Source organism: Microplitis mediator, chromosome 7 (assembly GCF_029852145.1).
Source record: "Microplitis mediator isolate UGA2020A chromosome 7, iyMicMedi2.1, whole genome shotgun sequence".
Lineage (NCBI taxonomy): Eukaryota > Metazoa > Arthropoda > Insecta > Hymenoptera > Braconidae > Microplitis > Microplitis mediator.
In genome coordinates this window covers 5,331,272-5,354,736 of record NC_079975.1, presented here as the reverse complement: position 1 = coordinate 5,354,736, position 23,465 = coordinate 5,331,272, and the positions used below count along the sequence as shown (strand labels likewise).

General features: G+C 28.2%; 5 protein-coding genes across 10 annotated transcripts; all 5 read left to right on the top strand.

The window, feature by feature from the left end:
* The first annotated feature begins 52 nt into the window (after positions 1-52).
* On the top strand, positions 53-1,969 carry LOC130671356 (uncharacterized). The gene is made up of 5 exons (XM_057475198.1): positions 53-348; positions 420-561; positions 628-1,022; positions 1,101-1,314; positions 1,390-1,969. The coding sequence occupies exons 1-5, from the start codon at positions 272-274 to the stop codon at positions 1,504-1,506; spliced, it is 945 nt and encodes a 314-aa protein (XP_057331181.1). The 5' UTR covers positions 53-271; the 3' UTR covers positions 1,507-1,969.
* Positions 1,970-2,396: 427 nt separating this feature from the next.
* LOC130671727 (uncharacterized) lies at positions 2,397-7,745 on the top strand. Of its 2 annotated transcripts, XM_057475788.1 has the most exons (11): positions 2,397-2,681; positions 3,833-4,106; positions 4,173-4,359; positions 4,488-4,726; positions 5,448-5,691; positions 5,778-5,866; positions 5,946-6,049; positions 6,122-6,263; positions 6,330-6,724; positions 6,803-7,016; positions 7,611-7,745. In XM_057475788.1, the coding sequence occupies exons 4-11, from the start codon at positions 4,541-4,543 to the stop codon at positions 7,725-7,727; spliced, it is 1,491 nt and encodes a 496-aa protein (XP_057331771.1). In that variant the 5' UTR covers positions 2,397-2,681; positions 3,833-4,106; positions 4,173-4,359; positions 4,488-4,540; the 3' UTR covers positions 7,728-7,745. The 2 variants fall into 2 exon arrangements, with proteins under 2 accessions (XP_057331771.1, XP_057331773.1); XM_057475790.1 differs by lacking the exon at positions 2,397-2,681 and having other exon boundaries at positions 3,705-4,106.
* Positions 7,746-7,756: 11 nt separating this feature from the next.
* Positions 7,757-13,717, top strand: LOC130671724 (probable helicase senataxin). 3 transcript variants are annotated; one of them, XR_008990559.1, is made up of 13 exons: positions 7,757-7,888; positions 8,900-9,085; positions 9,615-9,897; positions 10,094-10,314; positions 10,427-10,647; positions 10,715-10,958; positions 11,034-11,122; positions 11,194-11,297; positions 11,374-11,515; positions 11,582-11,976; positions 12,055-12,268; positions 12,343-12,622; positions 13,600-13,717. XR_008990559.1 is itself a non-coding variant. In XM_057475785.1 (12 exons), exons 3-12 carry the CDS (start codon positions 9,617-9,619, stop codon positions 12,457-12,459), a joined length of 1,986 nt encoding a protein of 661 aa, XP_057331768.1. In that variant the 5' UTR covers positions 7,757-7,888; positions 8,900-9,085; positions 9,615-9,616; the 3' UTR covers positions 12,460-12,921. The 3 variants fall into 3 exon arrangements, 2 of the variants coding, with proteins under 2 accessions (XP_057331768.1, XP_057331767.1); XM_057475785.1 differs by lacking the exon at positions 13,600-13,717 and having other exon boundaries at positions 10,136-10,314; positions 12,343-12,921; XM_057475784.1 differs by lacking the exon at positions 13,600-13,717 and having other exon boundaries at positions 12,343-12,921.
* Positions 13,717-17,336, top strand: LOC130671726 (probable helicase senataxin). Of its 2 annotated transcripts, none has more exons than XM_057475787.1 (11): positions 13,717-13,781; positions 14,314-14,596; positions 14,740-14,960; positions 15,073-15,293; positions 15,361-15,604; positions 15,680-15,768; positions 15,841-15,944; positions 16,018-16,159; positions 16,301-16,695; positions 16,774-16,987; positions 17,062-17,336. In XM_057475787.1, exons 2-11 carry the CDS (start codon positions 14,316-14,318, stop codon positions 17,176-17,178), a joined length of 2,028 nt encoding a protein of 675 aa, XP_057331770.1. In that variant the 5' UTR covers positions 13,717-13,781; positions 14,314-14,315; the 3' UTR covers positions 17,179-17,336. The 2 variants fall into 2 exon arrangements, with proteins under 2 accessions (XP_057331770.1, XP_057331769.1); XM_057475786.1 differs by lacking the exon at positions 13,717-13,781 and adding an exon at positions 13,848-14,003.
* A 525-nt stretch (positions 17,337-17,861) lies between these two features.
* Positions 17,862-23,423, top strand: LOC130671649 (uncharacterized). Of its 2 annotated transcripts, none has more exons than XM_057475688.1 (11): positions 17,862-18,002; positions 18,688-18,955; positions 19,061-19,293; positions 19,377-19,615; positions 21,375-21,618; positions 21,742-21,830; positions 21,909-22,024; positions 22,098-22,239; positions 22,310-22,713; positions 22,870-23,083; positions 23,161-23,423. In XM_057475688.1, exons 1-11 carry the CDS (start codon positions 17,978-17,980, stop codon positions 23,281-23,283), a joined length of 2,097 nt encoding a protein of 698 aa, XP_057331671.1. In that variant the 5' UTR covers positions 17,862-17,977; the 3' UTR covers positions 23,284-23,423. The 2 variants fall into 2 exon arrangements, with proteins under 2 accessions (XP_057331671.1, XP_057331672.1); XM_057475689.1 differs by having other exon boundaries at positions 17,896-18,093.
* The last annotated feature ends 42 nt before the right edge of the window (positions 23,424-23,465 follow it).

Here is a 23,465-nt window from a genome sequence, read left to right as displayed (position 1 = left end):
TTATTCTAATAATTAGTAATTACAATAATTTAATTACTAATTATGGCAATAATTAGGATTTAGAAAAATACAATTACTAATTTTCTAACAATGAATAATTCATAGAATCCCAGTATTAAATATCCAAATAATTCTCAATATTGACGCTGAAATTACTGATTACTAAAGTATCAAAAAAAATAATGAACAATATTATTAATTTTTTAAATAACGAGTAATTAAAAATCTAAAATTTTTATTTTGCCGATCACTGGGAGGCACACATGCGTCGATGCTCTTGAAGAACGCAAACGTAATCGCTGGAATATTATCATGTTGCCCAAATCTCTATATGAAACAGTTTTTCGAGTAAGAGCTATAGTGTTGTCATAAATTTAATTTAAAAATTACTATTAATAGAATTATTTTATTGAATATAGAGACACAAAAGTTCCAGTTTGTATTATTGATGATGCACAACGATCTAGAGAAGTAGATACTTGCACTCCTCTGGCGCTTGGAGTGAGAACGTTATTCCTTGTCGGTGATTCACAGCAATTTTCTCCAAAGAAATATTCTGAGGTGTACCATTTTTATGTCTGTAATGTAACAAGCCATTGATGATACCATCGTTTATTAAATTTTCAGGAAGTATGTGATAACAATTTGGGACAATCGCTATTTTGGAGAGCTCAAAAAAAATTTGAAAAGGAAAAAAATAACCCGATTATGACACTAGAAGACCAATATCGAATGGCAGATGCAATCGCAGAATGGCCCAATAAGTTTTTCTACAAGGGTACATTAAAAAATTGCGCTTCCGTTCGACCTCTGGGTTTCTACAACTACAGAGTACTCAATCACTCGTCTCCTGAAGAAGAAGGAGGCTACGTTAATATTGGAGAGGCTAAATTAGTAGTCAATATTGCCTACACTCTAATGACTCAAGCAAAATTAGATATTTTGAGTTCTAAAATAGATATAGGCATCATTGCATACTCCGATTTACAGCGTGATTTAATAATAGAGATGCTGGATGAAAGGTAGATACATTTATACACATTCTTGTAGACGTACATGAGTTAGGTAATTTCTAATTGCAATTTTAATAATATTTTCAGGACATCTGATATTTGTAACGATCGTAAAGATAAATTTCAGTTGACTGTAGTGAACATGGGAGACGCGTTCCAAGGATCAGCCTGTGATATTATCATCCTGTCTTGTGTCCGCAGTCTAGAACCTAAATTTATTGATAATCCAAATCGACTATGTGTCAGTTTAACCCGTGCAAAACATACGCTCATTATTTGTGGCAACTTTGCTGAATACAACGTAAGTTAATCGTTGTCAAACAACAATAGCAATTTGATTTACATGGATGTATTTAAATTTGTAATTATTTTTCAGCAAAATGCTATGTGGGACTCTCTTATTAAAGACTCGCAAATACGCAGTGCTTATTTTACCGTTGATCATAATGATGAACCGAGTACACTTAAGCATTATCTAATTTCTGATATTTAGACAAAAGAATTTTTTTCTTTTAATGTACATAAGTTTTCCGTTAAACTTTTTTTAAAGTATAATAAAAATAAGGAATATATGCATATATCATGTTTATTTCATGTTATCAGTGTCATGAAATATTATTATCATTACCATATAACAACCGAGGCTCGACAAAAACAAAATGAATCATAGAATGTGTTACGGTGACGTAGATCAATGGAATGAGATATTAACTATATTGTTTTTTCTCTCTCTTTTTCGTATTAAATATTATAATATTAAGCTAAAAGAAAAATAATTTTTCAACTCCGTTAGTCATTGTGCAATTCTATGGTACAGTTTAAAGCTTTGGAAATATTTATTATTGTCAACTGTCATACTAAAAAAAATATAAATAAAGATTAATATTAATACCAATATCATACACTTATAGATAGATTGTAGTTATTTTCCTAATAAATATACCGAGCAGCTGCGGTAATTGTATCAAAAATGTAGAAAATGAATTTTTTTTATATTTCGTTTACTGATACTTATTTCAACATAATCAAGAGAATTTAGAAATCAATACGTTTTCCTCTAACTTTTAATGATTTTATAAATATTATACAGTGAAAAATAATCGTAGGATATGAAAAAAAATTCATTTAAATGTTTTTTTTCTTCCATACATACATGCTTTTATTATATTTATCCCCAGATAGCAAAATGACGTCTTGATAAGTTCTGAATGAGTTCCTATTTATGATTTAGACGTCTTATTATAAATCAAGTGAAGTTAATTAAAAAATTTTCAGCTTTATTCTTTATTATGTAAATCTTGAATTATTAAAATACCACTTTGACATTAAATGTAATAAAAATATTTCTCCATATGATTTAAAATTAATTATCACGGCCAATAGAGAAAAAAATTATTTAGTAAGATATACAAGTATGAATAATTTTTCTCAGATAAACAATCAATGTTCCGACAATTGTTTATCGCATCGAGCGATAAATTCAACTGCTTTTATGTAACGGTCTAGGTCATAACGTAGTTGAAAAACGTGTTCTTTGACAAGTAGTCTATACTTATACTCTCTGGGAATCCCATAAGTGTACGAAAAATAAAATAAGTTACTTCAAGAAATAGTAACAAGAAAGAAGAGTAACCCGAAATAGTAAACTACCAAACTAATAATTTGAAAGTAAGTTTGCCTAATTTTTTTTTTGTTTTGTTCGTTTTATGGACCATCTATTATTTGAAGCATTCGCCAATAAAACTCCAACCCATCGAAAAAATATTTTTTTGGGTATAACGGCGTGTCGTTAAACGTGTTAATCATCGCACAAAATGATTTTAATACCTTCGACTTTTACATACGAACTGTATTAATATTTTCGGATTGAAAATTAAAAAAGTTCAGCGACGATATATTTATATATGCATCATATTATCGACATAAAATTTCAAATTCTACTTATATCTTATCGTTTCCGAAGTAATAATTCACATATTTTTTTTTCTGTCTACTCATATGACAATGGACCAATTAAAGTATTTGAATTCATATACAGAAGTATCGGATTCGATAGTATCACTATCGGCATATAAGAATAAACATGCAACATTCATAAATTACATAACTGATTATTTGATTAATATTAACAATACAATCCATAGTTTCTACGCGACTGCCCGAGTGTTGCTTCTAAATTCATTAAACATGTCTTAAGTTTTACTGTTTATCGACCTTAACAATTTACTCATCGATACTTTTTTATTATTATTATTAAGGGTATCCTCAGATAGTGCCCCCACTTTTTTTAATATTTAATGACTCAACTGTCATAAACGTATTCAAATTTTCATAATTAATTAGAAAAAATTGAAGCATTAATTCCAAAAAGGACAACGTAGTTGCAATTTCTCCAGATATTAATAAAAAAAAAAAAAAATTACTTATATTTGTTGTCAATTAAAAGTCAAAGGACATTTGGTAAATAAAATTTTAGCCTACGAAATTTAAAAATTCGAATTAAAAAATTGACATGAAGATTTTAATGAAATGTGTATTTACTAAATGTCGTTTATGTATTTACCAAAAAAACTCAAAATTGATAACAACTGTAGGTAATTTTTTTTTAATCAATGTCGCGACGAAATCGCAACTTTGTTATTTTTTTTTAAATTAATACGAAAAAAAAAAACAAATAATAAACGATCGTCTTTTTATTAGAATCAAAAAATTATTAACGTATGCATCAAAAGTGATCATAACCGTGAATTAATTGAAATTTTTTGTCTAATGATTTAATATCTAATCAATTAATAAATCACCTGTTTATCAATTAACAGTAGAAATGGGAACACTTGAGCCGATTAATAAAAATACTACAAGAAAATTGCGGGAAGAATTTTTGTATTACGTACTTCAATGGGATCCGAAATGGCTTACGGAAAATAATGAAAGTACAATTCAACTAAATTCTATTGTGCCACTAAAGCTTAAACCGTCATCATTATTTTATGATAATTATGATGATTATTATCAAGCTCAGTTATCATCTTTGCTTTATGACTTTTGGTATCAATTAAAAGATATAAGTCTAAGAGGTGAAAAATATGAAAAGTGAGTATTTATTTTAAGAATTCACATTTTTTCTCAGCATCAATAAGTTTTTATTTTTTATTGCAGAGCGCCTGACATTACGTTATCAAAAACTTCATTGACATTGAGATGTATATCAGTAAATTCAGCAAACGACAAAGTTTGTCGTGTTAAAATGAGAACTGTAGTTCCGTATGGTTTGAATGTAATGTATGCGAGTCGAAGTAGTTTAGCAAAATTTAAAAGTTCATTAAATGAAAATGCTGAAGAATACGTAAGTGTCGACTCAGTTCTGTTTGATAAAATACACGGTTACCAAATAATGATTTTATACTCTATATCAAGTCGCTATAAATTATAAAATGAGTAATTAATTTTATAGCATTCACTTTACTTTTCCAGGGCAACCTAAATATCAATTAACTTATGATTTGATAATTAAGTATCAAGAAAATATGGAAATTCCAGATTCAATAATTTTAGAATCAGTATCGCCAAGCCTGTCAAGATATATGGATTATATTGATTCATTGATAAATATTGCTAAATCTCCATTGTGTGAAGCGATCTTGAGGCCAAATATTAGAGAATATGAATTTTCTTCAATTAGTGACAATGATAAAATTGAGCCATTAATTGAGGTATAATTATTAATATTTAATGACAATATTGATAAAGTAATTTTTAATATTTCTATAATACAGTCGACTACCCGTCATAAGCCTGGTCTAGGGGACGTAGAGAAAATTTTTCTTGAAATTTCAGTCTTCCCACTACTGTGATTTTAGTTTTGTTCTCGACTACCCGTTATAAACCTGATTTATTTTATATCATTTTAAACGTCATATTTACATTTTGTTACATACGCGACTATCTCGATTTTCCTGATGCTTATGGCGCTAAAATAAATACTTATCTTTTTACACTAATAATAATTTAAGTGCAAAAAATTATAATGATAACGGTATTGATTACAGTAATAATTAAAATAATAATTTTATTGACCAACTTTAATGCTCAATAAAACTTTTCAATTGTAACAGAAGCTTTGGATGTAATTAATGAATACAATTATGAATAATAAATTATATTTTACTTAATAATGATTAAATTATTATCCGCGAAACATAGATAGTAAATTTTCATCATTAATTTGGATATTTTTTCCTATTGTTAGTTTATAATTTAGACAATTTTAACGAAGGCTTATAACGGGTTCTCTAGTACGAAACTCTTTAGAGTGATTAAGCGGGGAAACTGTTTGGACTCAGTAACTCCCGATTGAGGGGAATGGGCTTATGAAGGGCAGGCTTATGACGGGTAGTCGACTGTATCGTTATTTAAATATAATTTTATTATTAGGAAAAATTAAACTCCAAACAATTGGATATTATTGCAAGGACTGTTAAAACAGTTGAGGAAAAAAAACCTGGCATATTTATGATCTCGGGAGCCGCGGGAACGGGAAAATCGAAGATCATTGTCGAAAGTGTTTTGGCGATACTAATCAGGAAAAGTGCTGACAAAATATTAATTTGTGGACAATCTAATGGGGCGATTGATTACATTGTTTTACAATTATTAGATGCAAAGAAAAAGTTATTGCGTAATTACAAGAACTCTTGATGAATACAATTTAATATTTTATTAAATAATAATTAAGGAATTAACTGTAGTAATTATTACTTTCAGAAAAAGGGACACGGTTAAATATAATACGAATCGGCCGGGAAGATAAAATAAATGGAAAAGTGAAACCAGTATCTTTTAAAAGACTAAAAGTATTGTAGTTTTTTTTTTTTTATTTAATAGATATATTAACTATAATGTTGATGAAAATACTATCAATTTGAATCATAGAGAACGTGTCGAGATGAGCATGCTTCGATGCTCTTGAAAAACACCAATGTAATTGCTGGGACGTTATCGTATTGCCTAAATCCTCATATGAAGCACTTTTTCAAGTAAGAGCTACTGCTATCATATAAATTCAGTTATAAAATAACTAATTAATGGAATATTTTTATTGAGTATAGAGACATGCAACTTCCAGTTTGTATTATTGATGAAGCACCGCAAGCTATAGAAGCTGAAACATGCATTCCACTGATGCTTGGTGTAGAAACTTTATTTCTTGTCGGTGATTCACAGCAATTTTCTCCAACGAAATATGCTGAGGTATACCATTTTTATGTCCGTAATGTAACAAGCCATTGATGAGACCATCGTTTATTATATTTTCAGGAAGTACTTGATAACAACTTAGGACAATCGCTATTTTGGAGAGCTCAAAAAATATTTGAAAAAGAAGAAAATAACCCGATTATGACACTAGAAGACCAATATCGAATGGCAGATGCAATCGCAGAATGGCCCAATAAGTTTTTCTACAAGGGTACATTAAAAAATTGCGCTTCCGTTCGACCTCTGGGTTTCTACAACTACAGAGTACTTAATCACTCGTCTCCTGAAGAAGAAGGAGGCTACGTGAACATTGGAGAGGCTAAATTAGTAGTCAATATTGCCTACACTCTAATGACTCAAGCAAAATTAGAGAGTTTGAGTTCTAAATTAGATATAGGTATCATTGCATTCTCTGATTTACAGCGTGACTTAATAATAGAGATGCTGGATGAAAGGTAGATGCATTTATATACATTCTTGTAGACGTACATGAGTTAGATAATTTCTAATTGCAATTTTAATAATATTTCCAGGACATCTGATATTTGTAACGATCGTAAAGATAAATTTCAGTTGGCTGTAGTGAAAATGGGAGACGCGTTCCAAGGATCAGCTTGTGATATTATCATCCTATCTTGTGTCCGCAGTCTAGAACCTAAATTTATTGATAATCCAAATCGGCTGTGTGTCAGTTTAACGCGTGCAAAACACACTCTCATTATTTGCGGCAGCTTTGCTGAATACAACGTAAGTTAATCCTTATAAAATAGCAAAAGTAATTTGATTAAAACATATTTAGGGGAGGGAGGGGCAAAAGGGGGTACTTAAGGAAATACCAAGTTTTCGAGGACTCAAATACGCTAAATCTTTTTTTTTTTAATGATATTCAAAGTAAACAGAAGAAATTTTCAGTTACCGTTGAAAAAAAAATTTTTCATTTTTGCGGGCAAAGTGGGGTACCCCCTAAAAAAGGTAAAAAAAAAAAAATTTCTGGATTTTAAACGAATTTGATTAAGTTGAATTTTTTTTCAAGTAATTTACATAAAGAAAAATTATATTTTACATGTTTATTGGATACGAAAGAAGAAAAAAAATTTTTAATAGTTTTTATCATAAAACAAACGTCATTAATATTTTTCAACTGACAATTGATTTTTGAAAAAGTTTACCAAAAAAATTCAAAGTAACGCTTAATTATATTTACAGAAGTGATTTTGGAATGTTTAAAAACCATTTAAAATATAAAATTTTTTTTTATCAAATTTTGGGGGTACCCCGTTTTGCCTACCCTACCCCCTTTTGCCCCCCCTTCCCCTATATAATTTTTTTAAACTTTTCCAGCAAAATGATATGTGGGACTCTCTTATCAAAGATGCGCAAAAACGCAATTCATACTTTACCATTGATTATAATGATGAATCGAGTACACTGAAGCAGTATCAAATTTCTGATAATTAGAAAAAAAAATTCTTTTAATAATTTCTTTAAGATATTCTATCAAAAAGTAATAAAATGAGGAGAACATACATACACATTTATTTACTCTTATGCATTGTGCGTTATGAGCTATCATTGCCACCACTATAACAACCGTGGCTTTGAAAAAAAAATACAATGACGTAAGTCATAGAGTGAGTTGATGTAGAGTATGACATGAGATCATTATTTTTGTTGTATTTTTTTCTCATTCTTTTGTATTAAATATCATAATATTGAACCTAAAGAAAAATAATTTTATAACTTTGTTTATCGTAGTGTGATTCTGTGGTATCTTTTAAAGCTTTGGAAATGTTAATTGTCAAATGCCATTCTTGGAAAAACATTAATAAAGATTATTACTCCTTCATTATACAACTACGCACATTATTATTATTATTATTATTTATTTGAAAAGAATTTTGAACAACTACAATAATTATAATTAAATAATAGAAACATATTAATTTTATTGTTTTATTTACTGTTACCTTTTTCTATATAATCAAAAGAATTAAGAAATGGAAAAATTTTCTTAAAAATTTTAGTTAATGAAAAAATATTGCAATTTTCCAGAAAATGATTTTAAAGTGTGATGAACAATTAATCGCAGCACTCCAAAGAATTATTAATATTATTTTTCTCATATAATTTAATGATTTCTTAAAAAATTTTCATTATTAGTTTTTACCCAATTTTTTTTCCTGACTTTTTACATTTGCTGTCTCCGATTACTGTTCAGTAATCAGTACTCAGTAACAGTATTTTTGAAATCTTTAAAAACTTTAAAATAATTTTCTAATCTTTAAATTTTTTCAATACTCGATTTACTTTAAATAATTGTTTTGTTTTTAATTTACTTTTTTTATTTCTCACACATGATCGACACTACCATAAATAATCAATCAATTAATAATAAAAAAATACATCTTTGAAAATTCCAATTTTATGTCATAATTTTAATTATTTTTATCAGCAAAATATCGTTTTTAAAAACACTGTTTAAAATTTATCAATAATCATAATTTACAATAAATTTCTATCCAGCAAAATACGCCTTGGCCTTATCTATAGTCAATCCTTTTTTTTTTTTTTATTTATGTATACCATGATATTTCTCAGAAAAAATCTAAATGTTTATAATCTTTCAATAGGTTCAATATTATCTGGACCAGCCACCGTAAACAAAATATGTCGAATACATTTTACGTTCAGTTTCAAATGCTAAGCGGATGAGCGCGCATACGTCAGTTGATCTTGAGGAAATTTTTTAAAAAGTAGATTATTAAATTTACTTTTTACAAGACTAGATCCTAGTATATTTTGAAAATAGAAATTAAGTGAGTTTTATTATGTAATTATTAAAATAAAAGATATACATTTCATTATTGACATACTTGTACACATATATTGAGTTGCGAATAAACTGCGCATTTATGAGTGGACATGGGAAGTTTTTATTTGTTTAAAGTGATCAATTTCTCAGGTTCATACTATTGTAGTGACGTATTGTCGATTTAAGTTTTAAATATTTTAGTAGTATACAGAAACATTTGAAGTTATTTAACAATCGCAGACAAATAATTAAATATGTTAATGATATATCAGTCGAATTTAACAAAAGGACAAACTGCGTATCCACATCTATTTACTTTAAATAAATTATATATATTTCAATCATAACTTGAATTAATTTATTTGGAATAATTATTTTTATTAAAATATCGAATTTTGAGTGCATCCATTTTGAAAGTTATTAATTTATAAAGCCGAAATTTTTTTTTTACATCACCGCAGTTAAATTTCTTAATTTGATTCAGCAATTAAAAATTACATAAATGAATTTAGTTTTATTTTATATTTAAATAGAAATGGGAAGTTTACGAAGAGACAATTATTCGGGTTCGAAAAAATTAAGAGAAGAATTTATATATCATATTCTTCAGTGGAACCCAAAATGGTTTACAAAAGGAAATGAAAGTACTGTTGAATTAAAAAAAATTTTGCCATTACAAATAAAGCCGTCATTATTATCGTACGATAGTTTTCATGATTATTATCAAACTCAGTTATTATATTTGCTTTATGATTTCTGGGATCACATAAAAGTGAGTTCGGAAATTCGCAGTAATAATGTTCATAATACTTACAAGTGAGTATTTATATTAAAAATTAAGTTTAATTAATATATATAAGGTAAGAGACCCAGTACCCGATCACTCATATATTTGTATATTGATATTTACTAAATATAGATATACAAATACGTGGAGTGATCGAGTACAAGTTCTCTGATTGGGTACTAAGTCTTTTACGTTATATTTAAAATTAAAAATTTAATTTTTCAGATTATTTGATAATTCGGAATTTAAAACTCTATTTTCACGTAGATATACTGAAGTCGATTCTGATAACCACCAGATTTTGCACTTGAAATTACGCTCATCAAAGTCTTTGTCACACACAATTATTCCAAGTGTTGGTACTCTGGTTAAATTTAAAAATCCGTTGGAAAATAATGACGAACAGTTTGCATTAATTCAAAACATTGTTCAGGATCAAATGCATGGTAATAAAAATTAAAACTACTTTGTGAAATTTTTAATTAAAAATCAGTTAATTATTTAAGTACTTGAGTTACAAAATCATTACTTTTTATATTTTATTCAATGGTTCTCAAGGTCAAGTAATATATGAAATAGCAATAAAACACATGGAAAGAAAAAAAATTCCAAACATTATTTGTCTAGTATCAGTAACTTTGACATCATTCTATATGACACTCATTGACTCATTGATAAATCTCCCGCAAACTCCGTTGTGTCAAGCGGTTCTAAAACCTACGATTGATAATTACGAATTCTCATCAGTTGATGATGATAAAGTTATTGCTGTCACAGAGGTAATTATTGAAATATTATGACAATGATATTATGATAATAATTTTAAAATCCTTATGTTTGCAATAGGACACTCTTAGCTCGAAGCAATTGGACATTATGGCAAGAGTTGTTAAAACAGTCGAGGAAAACAAACCTAAAATATGCATGATCTCAGGACCCGCAGGCACTGGAAAATCAAAAATTATCGCTAATTGCGTTTTTTCAATGCTGAGCAGACAGAGCACTGAAAGAATCTTAGTTTGTGGACAGTCAAATTTAGCAACTGATTTAATTACTCTAGAGCTAATGGGTCAAAAATCAAAACTTGGAAGTAAGATTTAGAATATATATAGTGTAAATTTGAATTATATAGTAACTAATTGAGTAAATTGAATGTTACCTGCAGGAGATGGCATAAGACTTAATGTGATTCGTCTAGGTTCAGAGGAAAAAATGAACGAAGAAGTCAAATCAGTGTCATTTGCAAGTCTGAGGGTATTTAAAATTTTGATTTTTGATTTGATGAAAAAACTTTTTTAAAGCAAGTTTTGATTTTTTTGCTGTAGAAAAAATTCCGACGCCAAAATCGTTCAATAATTTTAAGAAATGCTAATGTAATTTGCAGTACTTTAGCGTCTTGTTCGAATAATTATATTCTACCTTTTTTCAAGTAAGAGCTAGCGTTGTCAGATGGATTTCATTTTTAAATAAGTATGTATTTATTAAAAAAATTTTATTGGGTATAGAGACATACCGGTATCAGTTTGTCTTATTGATGAAGCACCACAAGCTATAGAAATTGAAACATGTAATCCACTGATGCTTGGTGTAAGAATTTTAATTCTTTTCGGTGACTCACAGCAATTCTGCCCCAAAGTATATTCTGAGGTATATCATTTTTATTTTCGTAAAGTAACATGCCATTGATGATACCATCGTTTATTAAATTTTCAGGAAGTACTTGAGAACAATTTAGGAAAATCTCTGTTTTGGAGAGCACAAAAAATATTTGAAAAAGAAAAAAATAACCCGATTTTGACACTAGAAGACCAATATCGAATGGCAGATGCAATTGCAGAATGGCCCAATAAGTTTTTCTACAAGGGTAAATTAAAAAATTGCGCTTCCGTTCGACCTCTGGGTTTTTACAACTACAGAGTACTCAATCACTCGTCTCCTGAAGAAGAAGGAGGCTACGTGAATATTGGAGAGGCTAAATTAGTAGCCAATATTGCCTACACTCTAATGACTCAAGCAAAATTAGAGACTTTGAGTTCTAAAATAGATATAGGTATCATTGCATACTCCGATTTACAGCGTGATTCAATAATAGAGGTGCTGGATGAAAGGTAGATACATTTATATACATTCTTGTAGACGTACATGAGTTAGGAAATTTCCAATTGCAATTTTAATAATATTTCCAGGACATCTGATATTTATAACGATCGTAAAGATAAATTTCAGTTGGCTGTAGTGAAAATGGGAGACGCGTTCCAAGGATCAGCTTGTGATATTATCATCCTGTCATGTGTCCGTAGTCTAGAACCTAAATTTATTGATAATCCAAATCGGCTGTGTGTCAGTTTAACCCGTGCAAAACATACTCTCATTATTTGCGGCAACTTTGCTGAATACAACGTAAGTTAATCCTTATCAAATAACAATAACAACTTGATCAAAACATATTCATATAAATTTTTAATGTTTTCCAGCAAAATGATATGTGGGACTTGCTTATCAAAGATGCGCAAAAACGTAATTCATACTTTACCATTGGTCATAATGATGAATCGAGTACCCTGAAGCAGTATCTAATTTCTGATAATTAGAAAAAAGAATTCTTCTAACAATTTTTTTAAGATATTTTATCAAAAAGTAATAAAAAAAAGGAGAACATACATACACATTTATTTACTTTAATGCATTTTGCGTTATGAGCAATCATTGCCATCACTATAACAACCGTCGCTTTGAAAAAAGAAAAACAATGACGTAAGTCATAGAGTGAGTTGATGTAGATCATGACATGAGATTATTATTCTCGTTGTATTTCCTCCCATTCTTTCGTATTAAATATCATAATATTGGATCTAAAGAAAAATAATTTTATAACTTTGTTTATCGTAGTGTGACTCTGTGTAATCTTTTAAAGCTTTGGAATTGTTAATTAGCAAATGCCATTCTTAGAAAAATATTAATAAAGATAAAAACTCCTCCATTATACAACTATGCACATTATTATCATTTATTTAAAAGGAACAATGAGCACCTAAAAGAATTATAATTAAATAATAGAAAATTATTAAATTTTCATTGTTTTATTCATTTTTACCTCTTTTTGTATAAGCAAAAGAATTAAGAAATTGAAAAATTTCTTTAAAATTTTAGTACATTTAAAATGTTGTAGTTTAGCAAAAAATGATTTTATAGTGTGATAAAAAATTAATCGTAACACTCCAACGATGATAATTATACTAATTAATATTCCTTTTTCACGATTTAATGATTTTTATTAATTTTTACCAAATGTTTTTATCTGACTATTTACATTTGCTGTCTAAGATTACTATTCAGTAACAGTAATTTTAATATCTTTAAAAACTGTAAAAAAATTTTCTAATTTTAAAATTTTTTTGAGTTCTAAATTTACTTTAGATATTTGTTTTTTAATTCATTTTTCCTTGTTTCTCACATGATTGACATTAAAATTAATAAACAACCAACTAATAAAAAAAAAATGCATCTTTAGAAATTCATATCTTATCGTGTCATAATTTTACTTATTTTTATCAGCAAAATATCGTTTTAAAAAAAACTTTATAAATTTATCAATAATCACAATTTACAATAAATTGCTATCCAGCAAAATACACCATGGTTTTGTCTATAGTCAATCTTTTTTGTTTTTTATTGATATATACGATTTATATTTCTTAGAAAAAATCTGAATGTTTATAATCTTTCAATAGGTTCAATATTATCTGGACCAGCCGCCGTAAACAAAATATGCCGATTACATTTTAGGTTCAGTTTCAAATGTTAAGCGGCTGAGCGCGCATACGTCACTTGATCTTGAGGAAGTTTTTAAAAAGGTACATGATTAAATTTATTTTTTATAAGACTAGATTCTAGCATATTTTGGAACTAAAAAGTGAGTGAGTTTATTATATAATTATTAAAATAAAAGATACCCATGTCATTTTTGACATAATTGTACACATATATTGAGTTGCAAATAAACTGCGCATTTATGAGTGGACATGCGAAATTTTCATTTGTTTAAAGTGATCAATTTCTCAGGTTCATATTATTGTAGTGACGTATTGTCGATTTACGTTTTTAATATTTTCGTAGTATAAAAAAATATTTGAAGGTATTTAACAATCACATACAAATAATTAAATATTTTAATGATATATCAGTCAAAATTAACAAAAGAACAAACTGCGTATCCATATCTATTTACTTTAAATATATTATATATATTTGAATCATAACTTTAATTAATTTTTTTGGAATAATTATTTTTATTAAAATATCGAATTTTGAGTGCATCCATTTTGAAAGTTATTAATTTATAAAGCCGATATTTTTTTTTTACATCACCGCAGTTAAATTTCTTAATTTAATTCAGCGATTAAAAATTGCATAAATTAATTTAGTTTTATTTTATAATTAAATAGAAATGGGAAGTTTACGAAGAGACAATTATTCGGGTTCGAAAAAATTAAGAGAAGAATTTATATATCATATTCTTCAGTGGAACCCAAAATGGTTTACAAAAGGAAATGAAAGTACTGTTGAGTTAAAAAAAATTTTGCCATTACAAATAAAGCCGTCATTATTATCATACGATAGTTTCGATGATTATTATCAAACTCAGTTATTACTTTTGCTTTATGATTTCTGGGATCACTTGAAAGCGAGTTTGGAAATTCGCAATAATAATGTTCATAATAATTACAAGTGAGTATTTATATTAAAAATTTAATTTAATTTATATATATATATAAGGTAGAGTAGACCTAGTGCCCGATCCGGCAACTTGTACCCGATCACTCATGTATTTGTATATCGATATTTACTAAATTAACAATTTAATTTTTCAGATCATTTGATAATTCAGAATTTAAAACTCTATTTTCATGTAGATATACTGAAGTCGATTCTGATAACCACCAGATTTTGCACTTGAAATTACGCTCAACAAAGTCTTTGTCGCACACATTTATTCCAAACGTTGGTACTCTGGTTAAATTTAAAAATCCGTTGGAAAATAATGACGAACAGTTTGCATTAATTCAAAACATTGTTCAGGATCAAATACATGGTAATAAAAATTTAAATTACTTTGTTAAATTTTTAATTAAAAATCAGTTAATTATTTATGTCTTTGAGTTACAAAATCATTATTTTTTATATTTTATTCAATGGTTCCCAAGATCGAGTAACATATGAGATAGCAACAAAACATACGGAGAGAAAAAAAATTCCAAATACTATTTGTTTAGTATCAGTAACTTTGACATCATTATATATGACACTTATTGACTCATTAATAAATCTCCCGCAAACTCCGTTGTGTCAAGCGGTTCTAAAACCTACGATTGATAATTACGAATTCTCATCAGTTGATGATGATAAAGTTATTGCTGTCACAGAGGTAATTATTGAAATATTATGACAATGATATTATGATAATAATTTTAAAATCCTTATGTTTGCAATAGGACACTCTTAGCTCGAAGCAATTGGACATTATGGCAAGAGTTGTTAAAACAGTCGAGGAAAACAAACCTAAAATATGCATGATCTCAGGACCCGCAGGCACTGGAAAATCAAAAATTATCGCTAATTGCGTTTTTTCAATGCTGAGCAGACAGAGCACTGAAAGAATCTTAGTTTGTGGACAGTCGAATTTAGCAACTGATTTAATTACTCTAGAGCTAATGGGTCAAAAATCAAAACTTGGAAGTAAGATTTAGAATATATGTAGTGTAAATTCGAATTATGTAATAACTAATTGAGTAAATTAAATGTTACCTGCAGGAGATGGCATACGACTTAATGTGATTCGTCTAGGTTCAGAGGAAAAAATGAACGAAACAGTCAAATCAGTCTCATTTGCAAGTCTTAGGGTATTTAAAATTTTCATTTTTAATTTGATGAAAAAAACCTTTTTTAAAGCGGGATTTAATTTTTTGTTGTAGAAAAAAATCCGAGGTGAAAATCCTTCGATAATTTTAAAAAATGCTAATGTAATTTGCAGTACTTTAGCATCTTGTTCGAATAATTATATTCTACGTTTTTTCAAGTAAGAGCTAGTGTTGTTGCATAGATTTCATTTTTAAGTAACTAATTAATAAAAAAATTTTTATTGAGTATAGAGACATACCAGTTCCAGTTTGTCTTATTGATGAAGCACCGCAAGCTATAGAAGTTGAAACATGTACACCACTGATGCTTGGTGTAAAAATTTTGATTCTTGTCGGTGACTCCCAGCAATTCTGCCCCACAGTATATTCTGAGGTATATCATTGTTATTTTTGTAATGTAAACATGCCATTGATGATACTATCGTTCATTTAATTTTCAGGAAATGCTCGATAACATTTTTATGTCTGTAATGTAACAAGCCATTGATGATACCATCGTTTATTAAATTTGCAGGAAGTATGTGATAACAATTTGGGACAATCGCTATTTTGGAGAGCTCAAAAAAAATTTGAAAAGGAAGAAAATAACCCGATTATGACACTAGAAGACCAATATCGAATGGCAGATGCAATCGCAGAATGGCCCAATAAGTTTTTCTACAAGGGTACATTAAAAAATTGCGCTTCCGTTCGACCTCTGGGTTTTTACAACTACAGAGTACTCAATCACTCGTCTCCTGAAGAAGAAGGAGGCTACGTTAATATTGGAGAGGCTAAATTAGTAGTCAATATTGCCTACACTCTAATGACTCAAGCAAAATTAGAGACTTTGAGTTCTAAAATAGATATAGGTATCATTGCATTCTCTGATTTACAACGTGATTTAATAATAGAGATGCTGGATAAAAGGTATATACATTTATATACATTCTTATAGACGTTCACGAGTTAAAAAATTTCTAATTGCAATTTTAATAATATTTTCAGGACATCTGATATTTGTAACGATCGTAAAGATAAATTTCAGTTGGCTGTAGTGAAAATGGGAGACGCGTTCCAAGGATCAGCCTGTGATATTATCATCCTGTCTTGTGTCCGCAGTCTAGAGCCTAAATTTATTGATAGTCCAAATCGACTATGTGTCAGTTTAACCCGTGCAAAACATACTCTCATTATTTGCGGCAACTTTGCTGAATACAACGTAAGTTAATCGTTATCAATCAACAATAACAATTTGATTAAAACATATTTATATAAATTTTTAATGTTTTCCAGCAAAATGATATGTGGGACTCACTTATCAAAGACTCACAAGAACGTAATTCATACTTTACCATTGATTATAATGATGAATCGAGCACCCTGAAGCAGTATCGAATTTCTGATAATTAGAAAAAAAAAGTTTATCTTATTTTAATTGAAATATTCATTACATTTTTATCTTCTACGTTCAATACTATTCCCATACTTTTTTTAAACAATTCATTCATCTGTCTAGGACAATAATTATTATAACAGTCAGTTTTAATACTAATAAATAAATAAACATCTCTTAATATACAATTACATTAGTAAAAACAAAATAATTTCTTTTGAATCGAATCTATCACTGATTTAAACAGCATTAAAATAGATTACATGGAATGATAGGTTATATTTTATTCAAGTTTTTTAACCCTTACGAAACTTGATACTAATATATAATATTTTTATTTACCTGTCATATATTTATTGATAAATTACACGGTTTTAAAATCAGTAATTAATTTATTTTTAGTTAACAATTCAACTCGTAATTAAACTTATCACTACTTATTTTTTTTCTTTTATCATTCAATTGATATAAATTAATTATTAATTTTATAAAAATATGAAATCTTCAAATTATAATATTTTTTATCCTATTAATGATTGATCACCACTTCCTAATTTAATTATTAAATCGCTTCCAGTGACAGCTTCAGAAAAAGTTTACGTTCATCGAGTTTGCAATCGATACTCTTTTCAAACAACTACATAGAGATCGATCTATCGAATTAGATGTCGATGAGTATGACGCAATAGGGTTTTTTTTGTTTTATTTTTTAGCGAGGTTCGTATTCAGATTATAGATTGCGTTGTATCTTCAATGTGTTCATTAATTACACATTTTTTATCCACGCGCTTCGCTGTTTGAACAATACAATTTATAATGAAAATAACAATTGCTACTGAAGGTAAAAATGAAGTATATGACTTATTTATGTTCTTTATAAATTAAATAATTATACTGCACGTTTGATAAAGATATATGACAACATTTATATGGTAAGATGATATATTTTTTATGTCGGCACCAGAGTATTCCGCTTGGGTGTCATATTTTTTTAAAACTTAAATAATTTTCTACTGCATTTTATTTAATATTTATTTAAATGAAAACTCAGTCAGTTTTATCAAATAAAATTTAAAAATTTTTTATCAACCAAAATTAATCCTCTATTGTTATTTAATTCTCGATATATTTATAATATAACTATTCGATTCGTAATTAAAATCGAATAATTCGTAAGTTCAGAGTATTCGCCCCCCCCCCCCCCCCCCCTATTATATATGTTGTAAAAAAAAACTGATTAATTATGATCCTGAAGTTAGCAGACTATTATTAACTTTCGGATTTTTTTTACAACAAATAAATTACAAAAAAACGAAAATTAAAAATATGCACATGTAGAAAATTTAAAAAACTACAGGTGCAATTTTTTCAAATATTCTTTTTTTCATAATTTATTGTTTAAAAAAAATCAAAAAATTATTAGACGTCGGCTAGCTTCAGTATCATGATTAATCGTACAATTAAAAAACTAATAGTCAATACTCATATATGATTTTTTATAAAAATATAATTTATCATTTATATAGATATGGAAAATCCAGTCGGCGTCGAGAGTAATAACGTGAGATTTTTAAAAAACCAATTTCTGTATCAAGTCTTACAGTGGAGTCCAAAATGGTTTTTAGAACATGATAAAAAAAGATCGATTGTTACATCAATGAAATTGATTTCTCCAAAATTATCTTATGATACTTTTGATGATTATCGCAAAACTCAGTTGCCTGTATTAGTCCATGAATTTTGGTATGATATGATGGAATCTCACAGTAAAGAAGACGACAATATTGAAACTAAGTTTGTATTTTAATATTAAATACAAAAATTATCATTCTTTTATATTCTTTGATTAGTAATTTATATTATTGATGCTTATACATATACTTAAACATTACAATCTAGGGCTCCCAGCATCGAATTGTTCAAGATTCCGTTATTAGGCAGATGTTTAAAAGTAAATCACGATATTAATGTACACGACAAAATTTTTAGTTTCAAAGTTCGTACTAAAATAAAATCTGATTCGAAAGACTGGTATCCGCATCACAATACTCTGGTTAAATTTAATAATCCGTTAGCTGAAAATCAAGAACAATTTGCTTACATTGAATATTTTAGTCGACAACAAGTACCTGGTAATAAATATTTTATTGCAATTAATAAGTAAAAAATAATTTATTATTTTATTTACTAATTTTATTTTTTCAATAATCGTCAGATAAAACTGAGTATGAATTAACATACGAATTGATGACAAAATATCTGGGGCATAGTAAGATTCCAGATTCAATAACTATAGAACCAATCAAGATAAAAATGTCAGTTATTTCAAATTATCTAAATTCATTACTGTATCTTCCTAAATCTCCATTAAATAGAGCGATACTAAACCCAACACTGGCTTACTATGAATTTTCATCAATCAATGATGAAGATAAGATTCAACCAGTTACACAGGTAATTATTGTAATTAGAGTATGTACCGGAAGATCGGAACGTCTTTGCGCAACGAAAATAAAAAAAATTTATGTAATTTGACTACTTATGGGATAGTTGGCCCCTGGAGGTTGGGGTGGCCTAAGATTTTTGACTGACATACCAACATCTATATGCGAAATATTTCCAAAATCTAGTCATCCAGTAGATTTAATTTTCTAATTTTTTTTATCCTTACACGAAAAACGTCCCCATCTTCAGGTACATATTAGAATAGATCTTTTAATACAAAGTAATAAATAAATAAATTTTTATTTCTCATCTGTAAAACTTTGCAGTCTTTGAATTCGTCCCCTTTTGATTTGGCTGAAAATATTCTTCCTTTTTTACCTCATTAAAAATATTTTCAAGAAATTTTCAAAATTTTTTACCCAACCCAAAAAAGTTATGAATTTTTAATAAAAAATTGGGTATTTGTGTGGAATCGGGGCTAACCACATTTTTAAAAGCTCCAAGTGCTTACACCTTAAAGATCTATAATTAAACTTTTTCCACGTGTTCTACTACACGGCGGATTAAATTTTCTGTATGCATTTATGTCTATAACACAAGATATCTATCCGAACCTTGTAACTAAAGTGTGCAAAATTGATAAAAAATGGCAGAAATCATGCAAATTTTCCAAAATAAATTTAATAAATTTCTAATAAATACTAATAATTAATTTTATTAATACCGTAAGATGGACGGTGGCGATAGAAAAGTCTAACTAAGAGCTACAAAGGTTTTTTGAACTCTTGTAATAGTGGAAAATCGGCATATTTCTGTTATTTCAATACTTCAAAGGTGCACAACAGCTCACCTAACATTTTGTTATAAGTAATTTGGACGGTATCCGCCTTCCTTCACTAGTATAGTGTCTGGCTGAAGCCCACATCACGGTTTTACGCCGGTTCGTACTAGTAAGAGATGTAGTCTAAGGCAAGAGTGCGTTAACATAGCCTTACTGACGAGTCCGTTAACGTACTTAGGACGAAACTACAGAAATTATGGCAAATAGGCATATATCTTAAATTTTTTGTGGTTGACTTAAGAGTCAATACATAGAATAATAAGAAAAATATGTCAAATGGTGCAGTGTAGCACGGAACAGAAAAATTTCAAACTAAATCTGTAAATCTAGCAAATTTTATACCTTTGGTATACACGTACAATTTATTAATGCTTAAATAACACCTAAATAAGCAATTATATCTTCAATCCGCCTATAAATAATGGCAGTTGATATTGGATTTGAATTGATATGTCCAGAATTGAATTTTTGGCAATTGAAACAGGTGTTAGCCCCTCTTCTAAACAAATACCAAAAATTGAAAGTGTTAATTCTCGAAACAATTTGGATTTTTTTCAAAAAAATAAAAGACCTATAAATAATTTTAGTTGTAGGGTAAGAGACCCAGTACCCAGCCACTTCATGTTAAATTATATCTATATACATTTTGAGCCAATGTTGAAGTATATGACCAGCTGGCCACTGGTTAGAGGCTGGGTACTGGTGCTCTTACCCTACTAATTTTTTTTTTAAAACTACATCCAAAAACAAAGAATGAAAAAAAAATTTTTGCCAATGTTACTGCATCTTATTCTTGCCCACTGCTCATTAATTTCTTCTTTCAGTTTCTTATCTTCAGTAACTTTCCTCCCCTAATTCTTGTTTAATTTTCTTCAATACAAAGTTATTATTATTATAATAATTTTTAAATCTTTATGCTTGCAACAGGACAATCTGAACTCAAAACAATTGGAAATTATGGCAAGAATTGTTAAAACAGTTGAGGAAAACAAACCAAAAATATGTATCGTCTCAGGACCTGCTGGAACAGGAAAATCAAAAGTTATTATGAATAGTATTTTCTCAATGATAAGCAGAAAAAGTACTGACCGTATATTAGTATGCGCGCAATCTAATCTAGCGATTGATTCAATTGTTCTTCAGCTTTTGGATGAAAAACCAAAACTCGAAAGTAAGTGTCTTATCAATTTTAATTTTATTTTTATTATAAGCCCAAAAGTAAAGCAAAGTTAATTAATTACACTAATAGATTAATTATAATGGTAATTAATAAATTTCATTGAATATTTTTTAGAAAAAAATATCAAATTTAATCTGATTCGTCTGGGTTCTGAAGAAAAAATGAATGTTTTAGTAAAACCAGTATCATTTTTAACACTTACGGTACAATTTAAATTTATTATTTTAAATAATTTAATTATTTTAATAAAATAATATAATTCTATTTTTATGATTTTATAGAAAGATGTAGATAACAATAAAAAAACAGATTTTGTATCAGAGCTTTTGTCTAATAGCAATGTAATTGTCAGTACATTGATGACTTGTCAATCTTCTTATTACAGAAATTATTTAAAGTAAGAATATTTAATGCAGTTGATATCTTAATCCCTTTTCTTGTTAACAAAATTACTAATTTAATATTTACAGGAATTTAAAGATTTCAGTTTGCATTGTTGACGAGGCATCTCAAGCTTCAGAACTAGAAACATTTTTACCTTTAAGACTGGATGTTAAAATTTTATTTCTAGTTGGTGATCCTAAACAGTTTAAACCTCGATTAAATTCTGAAGTACACGTTTATTTTTTTTTTATATATTATTACTGTCTACAAACTGATATTAATATTTTTTTTTATATAGGAAGCAAGGAAAATTCAAAATTTGGACAAATCATTACTTCATCGAGTGCAAAAAGTATTTGAAAAAAAGAATAAAACTCCTGTTTTGATGTTAGATACTCAGTACCGTATGGTAAAAGCAATTGCCCAGTGGCCTAATAATTATTTTTATAATGGAATTTTAAAAAATGGAGTCTCTATCTACCCATTGGGTATTTACAAGTACAAATTACTTAGCCACACATCGCCGGAAGATGGAGATGGCTTAACAAATATTGGAGAAGCTAAACTAGTCGTCAATATTGTTTATTCTTTATTAATGCTCATGTATTTGGAAAAATTTAATTTCAAAATTAGCTTGGGTATCATCGCACCCTTTGAAGAACAACGCGATTTAATAATAAAATTGCTGGATCAAGAAGAAAGGTCAGCAGAATAAAATTTTGATATTTAAATCAAACAATAGTATCTTAAATTTTTAACTTCCCTTAGCGGGAAGTTTTGGGGTTCACAGGGTCAACTGCTTTTCAGATTTTTTCGAATATAAAGACTAGTTTATATTTATTTTACTTAAACTTGCAGATTTAACAGCATTAGCAAAGAACGTAAAGAAAGGATTAATATCAAAGTTGTAAAAATGTCAGATTGTTTTCAAGGCTCGCAGTGTGATATTATTCTGATGTCATGCGTCAAAAGTACTAGCACTGATCACATTGATGATCCCCACAGACTTTGCGTCAGTTTGACAAGGGCTAGACATACTTTGATAATATGTGGTAATTTAAATAAGTACAAGGTTAGTTATTTTTTTTCTAATTATCAGTATCATTATTTTTTATTTTGTTTTATTTTAAATATTTTATTTATTTACAGGAAAATTCACTTTGGAATGATCTTGTTACTGATGCGGAAGAACGCGATGCTTTCATTCATGTTGGGTCTGATAAACTTGATAAACCAAAAAATATAAAACCCTTACTAATTCCTATTATCTAGATTTTATTTATTTATTTATTTTTTTTTATGTCTAGACATTACGTCCAATTAAGTATTTTTTTGAATTATTTGAAGTCACATCTGTTTAAAATTATTACACATTGAGGAAAAGTTATACCTAGTATTAAATTGATTATTTCTAGGTAACATTTCGTTGATTGACTACATCACTTTGACATAAA

What these genes read in the sequence shown, in the direction of transcription:
- LOC130671356 (XM_057475198.1), top strand. Translation starts at nt 272, where the DNA reads ATGCTCTTGAAGAACGCAAACGTAATCGCTGGAATATTATCATGTTGC. An exon ending in TATATGAAACAGTTTTTCGA is followed by an intron (nt 349 to 419) that starts GTAAGAGCTATA and finishes TATTGAATATAG; the next exon opens with AGACACAAAAGTTCCAGTTT. An exon ending in ATAGAGATGCTGGATGAAAG is followed by an intron (nt 1,023 to 1,100) that starts GTAGATACATTT and finishes TAATATTTTCAG; the next exon opens with GACATCTGATATTTGTAACG.
- LOC130671727 (XM_057475788.1), top strand. Translation starts at nt 4,541, where the DNA reads ATGGAAATTCCAGATTCAATAATTTTAGAATCAGTATCGCCAAGCCTG. An exon ending in TATCTTTTAAAAGACTAAAA is followed by an intron (nt 5,867 to 5,945) that starts GTATTGTAGTTT and finishes TTTGAATCATAG; the next exon opens with AGAACGTGTCGAGATGAGCA. An exon ending in ATAGAGATGCTGGATGAAAG is followed by an intron (nt 6,725 to 6,802) that starts GTAGATGCATTT and finishes TAATATTTCCAG; the next exon opens with GACATCTGATATTTGTAACG.
- LOC130671724 (XM_057475784.1), top strand. Translation starts at nt 9,617, where the DNA reads ATGGGAAGTTTACGAAGAGACAATTATTCGGGTTCGAAAAAATTAAGA. An exon ending in AAGTTATTGCTGTCACAGAG is followed by an intron (nt 10,648 to 10,714) that starts GTAATTATTGAA and finishes TGTTTGCAATAG; the next exon opens with GACACTCTTAGCTCGAAGCA. An exon ending in ATAGAGGTGCTGGATGAAAG is followed by an intron (nt 11,977 to 12,054) that starts GTAGATACATTT and finishes TAATATTTCCAG; the next exon opens with GACATCTGATATTTATAACG.
- LOC130671726 (XM_057475787.1), top strand. Translation starts at nt 14,316, where the DNA reads ATGGGAAGTTTACGAAGAGACAATTATTCGGGTTCGAAAAAATTAAGA. An exon ending in TGTTCAGGATCAAATACATG is followed by an intron (nt 14,961 to 15,072) that starts GTAATAAAAATT and finishes ATGGTTCCCAAG; the next exon opens with ATCGAGTAACATATGAGATA. An exon ending in GCAACTTTGCTGAATACAAC is followed by an intron (nt 16,988 to 17,061) that starts GTAAGTTAATCG and finishes AATGTTTTCCAG; the next exon opens with CAAAATGATATGTGGGACTC.
- LOC130671649 (XM_057475688.1), top strand. Translation starts at nt 17,978, where the DNA reads ATGAAAATAACAATTGCTACTGAAG. An exon ending in TAGTCGACAACAAGTACCTG is followed by an intron (nt 19,294 to 19,376) that starts GTAATAAATATT and finishes AATAATCGTCAG; the next exon opens with ATAAAACTGAGTATGAATTA. An exon ending in TATCATTTTTAACACTTACG is followed by an intron (nt 21,831 to 21,908) that starts GTACAATTTAAA and finishes ATGATTTTATAG; the next exon opens with AAAGATGTAGATAACAATAA.